This window comes from Phyllostomus hastatus, unplaced genomic scaffold, assembly GCF_019186645.2.
Source record: "Phyllostomus hastatus isolate PE091 unplaced genomic scaffold, TTU_PhHast_1.1 phas_contig_137, whole genome shotgun sequence".
Lineage (NCBI taxonomy): Eukaryota > Metazoa > Chordata > Mammalia > Chiroptera > Phyllostomidae > Phyllostomus > Phyllostomus hastatus.
Window position 1 is genome coordinate 13,902,975 of NW_025333583.1, and position 12,791 is coordinate 13,915,765.

A 12,791-nucleotide genomic window follows, 5' to 3' on the forward strand; every position below is an offset into this window, starting at 1 on the left:
TCTTCAAATTTACACCACCTTTTGAATATTATTAAATTTGTCATAAATTTTGTCTTTAAATGTTGGTGTGATTTATATAGATGTAAGCAAATAGATCTGTTATAATAGTAAATATAAATAAGCCAGAGGGAACAAGTTTATGTTAAATAACTCATAAAAAGAGTAACTTTTAAACAATGTTATAAATATTATGAAAATTCACTAATAGATACATGTGAAGATACAGCAAAAAAGGCAACTTCGTGTGTTTGCCTCGATCCCTCTTAAGAAATGTCAGGTGCTTTTTGTGAGCTAGAGTGCTTTAAAAAACCTAGAAGACACGTCCTCACTAACTTAATTTATGTGCAGAGCATATTTTCCCAACTAAAAACAAACACGTAAAGCAAAATAAAATAAAATGGTTCATAAATGGATTTGCTCTATTTGGAGGTGTCTCTAGAATAGTCAAACTGAATTATTTCTGTAAATCTAGGACAACCTTTGATGAAGAACTGATACACTGTGTCATCTAAATAGTCCTCAAAGCATCTTGTGACTACCCTCCAGTCTAGGCCAGAAAAATTTGGACAGCCATCGCTAAACATCCTATTGACAATTAAAATTCCATTCAAATAAAATACTGTCACATTTTTACTGTTTGTATTGCTTCATTTAGTTTTAAATCTGACCATTTCTCTCCTTGGTTTTCTAGGGACCCTTACAATGCAATTGAAGCCATAGACCCAGAGAAACTGAATGTCTTTCGGACAGTGCGGGAGATAACAGGTAATTTTCTTAAGTATAATTGTTGTACTATTAACTACATATTATTTTTGCTTTCTTGAAAATATTACACAATAATGGAACCAGAAACTTTTTTAAAAATAAATTCCAGTCATTACTTCTTAACATTTGTGTATGTTTTGAAAGCCCACAGAATTTAAAAGGTAAAGTATCCTTGAAATTTTGATGTTACTATTTTTGCAATTGTCAACTGACCTTTGAACCTATGTTTTTCTTTTTCCTTTTTCACAAGAAGTACTATTGAGTGTGGATAACATGTCATATTTATTTGACACATTTATAGAACACCTGATATAGTAGGTGATACGGGCTCATAGAAATAACTTAAACATGGATTTGCTATTAAAGAATGTAAAATCAAATGAGGAGAGTTCTAAGGCATATATATATTACATATATTCTATACATACATGTTATATGTGTACATATATGTATACACACATATATGCCTTAGAATGCAAGATAGAAAACTGATGTCATAAGCATAAAAAGCGGTAAAGGATTTCAGACAAATTGAAATTGTATTTTTCTCTTTATCTAGTTAAACTAAGTATTTTTGCTTTTGAAAGGATAAATTAAATTAAGATTTAAATAGTTTAACATATATAATTATATAATTGCATATTTCTGAGAAACATAAATTCTTCATGCTCATTTTTTTAATATTCTTTATCTCTGGAGTACTGTAGCCCTGAAACTGTGGATAACATACTCAATATTTGAAGAAGTAGGAGATAGAATGGTTCAGAAGTAGAAATATTCATTGCCCTTCTTTTTTTATATTTTAATGCATTTCTGTCACGTTTCTAGAATACTTAGTATTAAACACTATTACTAAGACGATGATATTCTGAATTTTCCTCTTCTTTTGTAGGTTTCTTGAACATACAATCATGGCCCCCAAACATGACGGACTTCAGTGTTTTCTCTAACCTGGTGACCATTGGTGGAAGAGTCCTCTACAGGTAGGCTTCTAAGGTCAAAGACGAGGTCTCTCAGATTTCAAGAGTAGCATCATGCATATGTTATATCAAAACCATGAGCCTCATTAATTCACTGATTCTAGAAATATTGGGTTTCTACTTTTAATTCCAAATGTAAGCTCAACAAAAAATACCCCAGTTGTGCTTAAAGTACAGAGAATGCACCTTTGAATTTTTCAGCTACCTATTATTACAGTAACATTAATGTTTTGTAGGTATGAAGCACATGATGTGAACCATAACATTAAACCTTATTTTTGCTCCTATGTTATTATAATTAAAACATAGAGTTGGATGACTTAGAAATGGCCCAGATGCATGGGATACAAATGCCGTACCAGGAAGTTCTTATTTCTTTTCTGGTGCTGTCATTGGAACCAAGCATCACTGAGCTCATGTTTCAGGAATTGGCCCATGACCCTACATGCAGCACTAGTTATAATCAGCTGAAAAGTCAGGGCTCAGAAGTACAGTTATAATTGTCTGATGTCAATATTTTTACTTATATGATAAAAATAGAGCTACTGTTATCGTGATGAAGATGCCAACCACCAGTTGCTCATAGCTGTGGCCTTCTGAATCATCTGAATAGTTTTTGCAGAGGAATGTTCAAGCTTAATGCAAAATTTGATGCAGATTTGTTGTTCTACTCACTCAATCATTTTGAATCTGACAACCACACAGTACACATGCTCACTCAATAGCATCTACAACCCCCACTGACTAGCAACAATGAAGTCATCATTGTTCACAGATGCATATCCCAGTCCACTCTCCTTGGCTGCCAGGTTACATCAATGTTGCTCAAACCTTTTTCATTATATTAACAATGGCTGGACTTATTCCAGACCGACCTTTATTGTGTATGTGTGTATAAGTGTATAAAATAGCGATATATATTTAGATTTATAAATAAAATAAAAGGGGACAGCCTAGATCTCCAAATCACCTTCATTAGTTGATTGAGATGTTGGAAACACATTTAATCTTCAGAGAATGGAAAAGGAATTCAACTACAAAAATGTGGACTATGTTGAAATAAGAACAATTTCCTTGAAATGATAATTTGTTTCCACAGTGTAGTTGTTTAACTTTTAGATCCTTTCCCCAGTCACCCAAGCCTTCTATTAATTTACATTTAATTTCATTCTTCTCTTTAATTTTTAATATACCCTAACTTTATACATTCTTCAACTATTACTATTATATTTTTGTCTATGAATAAATTAAAGCTAAATATCAATGATATCTCTATGATATTTACCTTTGGAAACCATTCGAATTTATGAAATAGAGTACAATTAATATCTTAATTTGGATAGACAAAAAGCCATTCCATACACACTTATTTAATTAGTCTTAACACAAGATTTCATCCTTGAGGAATTTAAGATTTTAGGGGTGGAGGGAGAGTTAGTATTTATGTTAGTGGTAAATATGTAGAACAGAGATATCATTAGTATTCATACTTCTAAAAATGAGCATTCTTCTTTGGGGTGTTACTTTTAAAACTACCAGTGTATAGTATGTAAAGAATTAATATTCTGAGCACAAATTTATTGACTCAATCTCTCTTTGTGCCCTGTTTACCTTTTTTTGGAGTAAGATGTGACATCATTTTATTTCAAGAACAAATGTCCTGGCCAGAAATTATTTATTATTATTCAGTGTCTACTCTGCTTTCTCTTTAGTGGCCTCTCCTTACTTATCCTCAAGCAGCAAGGCATCACCTCACTGCAGTTCCAGTCCCTGAAGGAAATCAGTGCAGGAAACATCTACATTACCGACAACAGCAACCTGTGTTACTATCATACCATCAACTGGACGACGCTCTTCAGCACTATCAACCAAAGAATAGTGATCCGGGACAATAGGAAAGCTGAAAACTGTAGTAAGTACATTGCTCTGACATGAAAACATAGAAGCTTTAAACATTTTCTCCCATTATTTTTTAGACCAAACAGTTAAAAATAGCAATGGGTCAGAACTGTTGCCTTCTTTTCCTCAACCCTGAAGAACTATTGGTACAAAATAATTAGAATAGATGACTTTTTATAACATATTGTATGCTTTTATAATATAGTCTGTATTTGCAAATCTTGCCTAATTATAAGTACCCTCTCTGGAGAATAAGATTCAATAGGGGTAAGCAGAACCTGGGAACCTAGCTGTTTAATAAGCATCTGGGTAATGCTTTGGATCCAATAAGTTTGCAGAATTCATCCCAGTGAATTTTCTGTTTGCTTTCCATAAATTTGATAACAGAGAATACTTGTCATTTGTTATTTGCCATTTGAGAGTAGTGGAAATAATGAAGATGCTTTCTTCTGAAAAGTGTAAAATGCTGTTCAAGAAGAAAGTTCATTTCATAAATGCATTTCTGTAGGTGTTTCACTAACTCTTTCTCACACTCTGCTACTTATTGATCCTCTTCATCACTTCTTTGTTGTGCAGATGCTAATAATGTTTTAATGGGTATAGAATGTGACCATTCCTATCTTATGCTTGATATGCCAATGATGAACACTTAATTCTTCCCTGTTTTTCTACTGAGTATTTCTCTCTTTTACATTATAGAGCACCCCTACTATGCATTTAAATGTCTGACTGGCTTATGATAAATATCAAGTAAAAGACAGGATTTAGATGATCTGTCTATAAATACACATTCTAGTTGCGGTAATGCTGAGTGAGCCCTATTTAAAAGTCACACCTCTAAAAATTATTTTGCTATCAGAGTGTCTTCTGATTTCTTTAATCTTATCATTAGAACAATCACTGGGGTATAAACATGTATAATGAAATTTATTTTCTCTGTGTGTATATGAATAAATAATAGTACAGGACATTTTAAGCTTTTCTCCCTTTTTTAAAAAAGAATTCCCATCACCACTTATCCTCTCTATACCCTCTTCTGCCATTTAAAAAATATATAAACTCTTAAGATATCAACATGATTTAAGCTTATTACATTGAGTAGTCAGCAACTAAATTTATTTTTAATACCTTGTTTTATAAGGGGTTTAAGGTAACTTAGGTTAGCAATTTTCATAAAATATAATGTGTAAGGAATTCATTTTAGCTGTTTTGGATCTGGAAAAATATTTTTCAGAGAAAAGAGATCTGTTGCAACATGAGGTTCCTATACTGAGGAAATTTAGGTTCTTACACATTCTTCAGCCCCACATAGACTCGAGAAATAGAGAATTTCATCACATGTCAGACTATGCACGTCAGACTATACCTCACATTGAATGAGATGTGTCTTATAATGTAGCCTGGATTATATCCTTGGTTTTGCACATTTCTGATTCTTGACAGAAAGTTGCTTTCCTTTTCTTTTTTCTGATTCTGACCTTTATACTCCACAGCACTATGTATGTGTTTGTACATGCCTCAGATAGGGTAGATTATTCACAGAAATGAAAAAGGATAATTTTCAACACTAACTTATAAATATCTCCCTAAGTCAGGGTTATACTTTATTTCTACTTTTCTCAAAACAACAAAACAAAATTACAACCTTTCAAAGAAAATATTTAACTATGAAGACAAAAAAAAAACTAAATAAAAAACAAATCAGAGAGCATTTCTCCTTGACCCATTTCATCATTGTACAAATTCTATGAACACTTACTTCTTTTATCTTTCATAAACCTCAATAAAAAGGAAATGGGAAGGAGAAATTTCAGATAGAAATAAATGTAAAATTGCAAGATAACTTCATATAATTATTACATACATTTCAAAGACTTCTAAACTTTTCAAACCACCAAAAGAACATGTAAGGTTATATAATATGAACGATAAACTAAAAATTTAACCTGCTCTTCCACTTTCAGTGCAGTTCCACTCGGACAGAGCCTTGCCATATTTCTGGCTGTGAACACATTTCCTTGTTCTGGACAATTAGAGTGGACTTTGCAGTTGCAGGAAGAAATGAAGCAGTTAGGAGAAGCACAGTTTGGTGGTGTTGTAGTGTAACAGCGAGCATATCATTTTTCATTTTTCACATCTTAGAATAAAGAGTTTTTGCATGAAATCCATTTATCAAATTTTGGATTTCAGTCTCACAGTACATTGGACCCTGCGTTTTCAGAAATGCAGTTACCCCAGAAATCTGACCTTCTAGGTGGTCCCGCTCATGTTCACATTGAGTCTGCCATGGTTGCCCGCCTGTGATTAAAGCTCTTTCATCAGCCATAGTGTTGTATACAAATGGGAAAACTTAAACATTGGCTTTATTTTAAATGTACTGTAAATATTGTGTTTTTAGGTATTCTCTATTAATATCCCATGCACATACAAGATACATATGAGTACACACACAGTTGCTACAAGACATGCATATACATACAGCATAGGTGTGTATACAAATGCACATACAACACATACATGTGCATAACCCTAGATCACATACACATGCATTTATGCATGCACAAACACATGGAATCTCCATAAGTACTAATTAAATCTTGGTATATAATATGAACGTACCTTGTAGCTTGTACGTTAAAAGAAAAGACAGCCTTGTTTTAAAGTTCAGTCTGTTTTAGAGTTCAACATGGTTTAAAACCACAAGGAAAATAAAAGAAAAACTTTACCTCACCTATAAAGTGTGGCAGTGGCCTATGTGTTTTAAGTAAAAAAACTTCACAGCAGCCTTTATGGTTTGAAGAGATTGAGATTGAGCGAAACTTCAGGACATGAAAAGCGAGAACATTTTCTGCTTCCTTCAGCGGTATGGCTATGGCCCTGACAAAATGACAGTGCTGGCGGAAGGGGTTTTAGAGCAGGTGTGTAACACTTTAGAGTAGTGTTTGAAGTTTCTTGAAATATTTAAGCATTAACTTTTAACAACAAAGTCTAAGCAGTGAAGAGGTGAGTATTTCACTAACACTCCAGAGTCTGCTACATTTGAATGCCTATATCTCTTAGAAATGTTTGTATATACACACTTGAACCCAACATAAGAAACTAAATTCATAATTAACTTTTCAAAATGAAAATAAATTTCTTTTTCTATGTATAATAGAACCATTATCATTGTTAGAAATCAAAGCAATAAAACATATAAAACTAAGTGAGGTATAGATATAATCAAACATATGCTTGTATATATGGGATAATATATATATAGTTATGTACTGTTCAGTCATCTGTGTCTTCTACTTAATATATAATGAGCATCTTCCTTGTGGGTGTATGGACAGCTCTTCTATTAACTTTTTATACACAGCATATAATATTTATTTATTAAGGGCCATATTAATGATACGTTAATATCTGTTTTTCATGTTATTAGTACTTCAATAATTTGAATCCTAATTTATAAAACATTTTATACTGTGTAATCATTTATTAGGCTAAAGAATTAGAAGTTGTCTAAATGAGGTTACCTAATAAATTTTGGTATGTATTGCCATATTGTCTTATATAAATACTAGACCAGTGTACATTGTCCTAGACAATGTTTGGCCAGGGATATTTCCACCCCTCTTTACAACACTAGATATTGTCTATGGTTTTAAATTTCAGTGAACTGAAAAATGGAAAACATGTCTTTTAAATGAATATTTTGGATTGACATATATATATCAAACTCTTGATTATATATCCCCTAATGATTTTTATTTCTTCTCCTGTAAATTACTTAGTGGTGAGTTTTTTCATTTGCAATATGGGAGTTGGTCTTTTCTCTCTGGATTTGAAAGAGCTCCTCACAAATTAAATGCATTGAATTTTTGTCTCTTAAATGTGTTATGTATAACTTTCCCTCTCATAGGTAACTTAAAAAAAAACTTTTATTTTTTTATAAACATTCTGTGTTTTTATCTAGTTAATTGAATATTTCTTCTTTTCCCTCTATAATTATAATATTGCCACAGTCTTAGGTTTTTTCTTCTAGTACTTTATAAACTGTATTGAAATTTTTAACCCATCTGGAAGTTTTGGTACCGCATCATTCTTTAAATCTTTAATTGATTAGGATATTGATCAAACATTATTTATTTCATAATCCATCTCTTCTCTCTGAATATAGGTGTTTGCAGTCTTTTAGAAGCAAAAGAGTGGAAAAATGACAAACTCTCTCAATCTGTATAATTTCCTTTAATATTCACTATGACCCTATAAAGTATAACTATTTCTATTTTTTTAAGAAATTAAGGGCCTTCTTGGATTAGGCAGAAGAAGAATTTCCATTATCTGAGAACTGAGTCATAACTTTGCAAGTAGCATGTAACCCAGTGGCAGACATGCAAGGAGTAAGAGAGTTATGAACTGGAGCCTAGATATTAAGGACTTTGAAAACAATCTCCTGAGATTTTAAATGATGAAAAGGCCTTTGTGTAACTCCCCTATAATGATTTTTTCCTTTTCGCTTGTAATTAAAGCATTTTAAGACTGGCTTTATAAGTAACAGAGTTAATCATTTACAAAAATATTCACACAATGTGAATTTAGTACACTGGTTCAGGAAACTAATATTTGGTGATATAGAACACTGTTTTGTTCACAAAGATTATTATATTTTTCTATAATTTTGATGTTCTTTGAAATTTGATAGTAGAAAAATCTACCTCATTTAGCATGAATTTAAAAAAAAGAAATTGAACCACTATAGTTAATTACTAATTACTGAACCCCCTGCATTTGCCATGCTTTTCAGCAAACCATAGCACAGTATGGATTATAAAGTGCGTAACTTAGAATATAGTAAAATCAACATTCTTCTAAGTAATCAGAATGTAGAAAATCTTAATTGTATTTCTGAGATTTTTTATTACCAAAGTATTACACTAATACACTATTCCTTATAAAAAAAATCAAACGATTTTCTTACTGCATTTGAAATAGCACAGTATCTAATTACTACCAATGCTGCAAAATGTTCTCTGTGTTCTTACCAAAAGGGTAATAACCAGTTACAGTTTCAGAAATGAAATTCTTTCTGTTTGTAACCTAGAAATTCTAAAAGAATGAAGGGACTCTCAGCAGTCATAGCCAGGATTACTGCCGACTTCAGTTTTTATCACAAATAGCAACATTTAACGCCATGCCTGTAGATCAGTAATTGACAAAACTGAAAGCCAAACCTTTTAAGTCTGGGCTCCAATTTCCAGTCATCGTTTCTGTAGTATTGTGGTTTGTACTGTGTCACTCCCCGCTCCCCTGAAAAAATTATGTTTTTGAATTCTCAACTCCTGGCACCCATGAATGTGAGTTTATACAGCTTAGAGGTTCCTTGTAGATGTAATTAAAATGTGCATGAGTTTATACTGGATTAGAATAGGCTTTTAATCCAATATAACTTGCATCATTATGAGAAGAAACACAGCAACAGACACACACGGAGGAGAGCACTGTGTAAGGACACACACAGAGGGGAGACGCCCGAGTGATGGCAGGGACGGTGAATGGAGTTAGAGCTCGGCAGCTCTAAGCCAAGAACAGCAAGGGTTTCCCCCCACCACCAGAAGCCAGGAGAGTGCCTTAGACAGATTCTTACTCTTGGCTCTCAAGAAGGACTCAGCCAGCCAACACCTTGATTTTGAAATCCAGAACTATAAGAGAAGAAATTACTGTTATTATAAGCAATCTATTGTGTAGCATTTTGCTACATCAGGCTAGAAAACTAGCACAGAGAGTAAAGACAGTGAAAACTAATGCAGACAATGAAGACCCAGGATTCTGCACTTTTAATATATTCCAGATCATTCTGAGGCAGGTGTCTGTGGAAAATCCTTTTAAAAACTCTACTGTACTCGATAATATCCCCCATATTCTCCCTACTATTCTATAGTCGAAAATATATCTTAAAAACACATTGTTCTTTTAACTCACTTCTTGTAAGGGTTTGTTCTCTTAAAAAGATCTATGGTAGGAAAATTCACAGCTGGGTAACTTAAAATCATATATTTAATAACAGTTTGGGGAGGCAAAGATAAAAAATGAACTTAAAAAGCATTATATAAGTAGTGATCTGTTTTTCCTTTTGCTAATATAACACATTCAAGACAACAAAGGAGATATTTAATGCTCATTTATACATTGTTTGACTAATTATAGTGCAAGAAATTGTACTATTGGTTTTTATTTATTGGGTTGGCCAAAAAGTCCATTCTGTATTTTGCTGTGCAATGACTATTTGTGCTTAGTTGTCTTTAATGTCATTTGAAACAATTTTGTTAGATCATATGGTCACAGCTGCCATATCAGCATACATTAAAAATACTTATCAAAATTGGTGAAATTTTCTGCAAACATTTTAATATTGAAGATGAAAGAAAATACACATTTTTGGCACATTATGCTTCATTATTCCAAGAAAGGTAAAAACTCAACTGAAACACACCCAAAAAAATATTTGTGCAGTATATGGAGATAGTGCGGTGACTGATCGAATGTGTCAAAAGTGGTTTGTGATGTTTCTTGGTACTATTGACATTTTGTCCAAAAAAGTCTTTGCTGCGGGGCTGTCTTAGGCATTGGAAGATGTTTAGCAGCACCGCTGGCCTCTACCCACAAGAGGCCAAAGCAGGAGATCACCAACATACTCAAAATATCTACATCAATAAACTTATTGGTGAAAATGAAAAATGTCTCTTTTATTTTATGGAAAAAATCATATGGACATTTTGGCCAACCCAACACTTTATAGTTTCAACAACACATTTATGAATTTATTTGGCTTTTTTTAAGTTAATATGCTTTCTGAGAGATAGTTTATATGTGCTCAGTGTTCTAAGAATATTCCAGGGCTTTTCAATACTTTGTCACTGCTGTCATTTTTGCCTTTCATGTATTCCTCTATCAGAACTGCCTCCCCAGGTCCCAACTCAAATAGTTTTAGGCAAAAAAGAGAGTATTAGTAGGAAACCAAAAAGAAAACAGGCATAGTATCACTAATATCAGACAAAGTAAACTTTAAGTAGAAAATGTGACAGGAAACAACCAAGGACATTATAAGTAAAAATGAATTAATTTATCAAGAAGATATAATAATTATAAGTAGATGAGTGACCAACAACAGAACACCTAAGCAGATCCAGAGAGAATAATGGGCAACAAAATAATAATAGTAGGGGACTTTAATAGTCCACTTTCAAAAATGGATAGACCATCCGGATAGAAACTAATAAGGAAACATTGGATTTGAACTATACTTTAGACCGAATGTCCCTAACAGACATATATAGGACATTCCACGTAACAATATATAGTCTTCCAAGCACACGTGAAATATTTTCCAGGATAGATCATAGGTTAGGTCAAAAAACAAGCCTTTGCAGTTTTAAAAAGATTGCAGTTATATCAGCTATCCATTCTAACCACAATGACATAAAACTAGAAATCAGTAGCAGGAGGAAGCCTGAAAAATTCACAATTGCATATTATTTAACAACTACTAAACATGCATCAGGTCAAAGATGGAATGAAAAGAGAAGTTAATGAATGCCTTAAAACATGGAAATTGAAACATGACATACCAAAACTTACATGATGTAGCAAATGCAGGGCTATGATGGAAGTTTAATATAAATGCCTATATTGAAAAGAAAGCTCTCAAATAACCTAACTTTACACCTCAAGGAACTAGAAAAATAAGAGCGAGCTAAAACCAAAGATATTAGAGGAAAGGAGATAAAACTAGTAGATGCTGATGAAATTGAAGAAGACACACATGAATGGAAAGATATCCTAGGGCCATGTACTAGAAGAGAAAATATTGTTGAAACATCTATAATACCCTAAAACATCTATAGATTCAATAGAATTCTTATCAAAATCCCAATGACATTTTTCACAGAAATAAAAAGAAAAACATTGCTGAAGGCATTACTGAAATTCATATGGAACCACAAAAGACCCTAGAAAACCAAAGTAATCTTGAGAAGAAAAAACAAACCTGAAGACACAATTCCTGATTGCAAACTATATTATAAGGCTATGGTAATCAAAACAATATGGTAGTGGAATAAAAACAGGAACATAGACCAATGGAGCAGAATCAAGAGCCTAGAAAGAAACCTGCACATAAATGGTTAAATAATATTTGTTAAGGGAGCCAAAGAAAGGGAAAGGAAAGTCTCTTCAAAAATTATGCTTGCTAAAGTATACATTCACATACATAAGAATGAAATTAGATCCATAACTTACACCAGTCTAAAGAATTAACTCAAAATTGATTAAGGATTTAAATGTAAAACAAACAAAAAAAATCTAATACTCCTAAAATAAAACATAGGAGATAAGCCTCTTGATATTAATCTTGGCAATAATGTTATGATTATAATACCAAAAGCAGAAGCAACAATCAGAAATAAACAAGTGGAACTAAATAAACAAGTGGAACTGAAATTTTTTTTCAAAGTAAAATGAATAGGCAACCTACAGAATGGGAGAAAGTATTGGGTTGGCCAAAAAGTTCCTTTTTGTTTATAAGATGTTCTGGTAGGGCTTAGTTGTCTCCAACTTCATTTGAAACCATTTTGTTAGATTGTATTGTGACAGCTGTCTTATCACCATACATTAAAAACACCCAGCAAAACTGGTGAATTTTTGTATAGCCATTTTAATATTGAAGATGGAAGAAAATATGCAACATCTTTGGCATTTATGCTTTATTATTTCAAAAAAGGTAAAAATGCAACTGAAACACACAAAAAAGATTTGTGCCATGTATGGGGAAGGTGCTGTGCGTGATCCAATTGTCAAAACTGATTTGCTAAATTTCGTGCTGGAAATTTCTCGTTGGACAATGCTGCATGGTTGAGTAGACCAGCTGAAGTTGATAGTGATCGAATCAAGATGTTAACTGAGAACAATCAATGTTATACCATGTAGGCAGTAGCCAACATAGTCAAAATATCCAAATAAATAAAGTGATTGTTGAAAATGAAAAATGTGTCTTTTATTTTACAGAAATAAGCATAGACATTTTTGGCCAACCGAATAGTTGCCAATTATATATCTGAAAAGATGTTAATATTCAAAGGATATAAAGAACTCATGCAACTGAAT

At 32.6% G+C, this 12,791-nt stretch overlaps 1 protein-coding gene across 6 annotated transcripts in view; it reads left to right on the top strand.

Annotated features, from left to right (window-relative positions):
- Positions 1 to 12,791, top strand: part of ERBB4 (erb-b2 receptor tyrosine kinase 4) — a 969,394-nt gene that overhangs the window by 697,548 nt on the left and 259,055 nt on the right. For all 6 annotated transcript variants that reach the window (XM_045852658.1, XM_045852676.1, XM_045852684.1 and 3 more), the window contains exons 10-12: positions 692 to 765; positions 1,658 to 1,748; positions 3,458 to 3,657. In XM_045852658.1, coding sequence (XP_045708614.1) covers positions 692 to 765; positions 1,658 to 1,748; positions 3,458 to 3,657 — 365 coding nt within the window. The remainder of the gene's footprint in view (positions 1 to 691; positions 766 to 1,657; positions 1,749 to 3,457; positions 3,658 to 12,791) is intronic.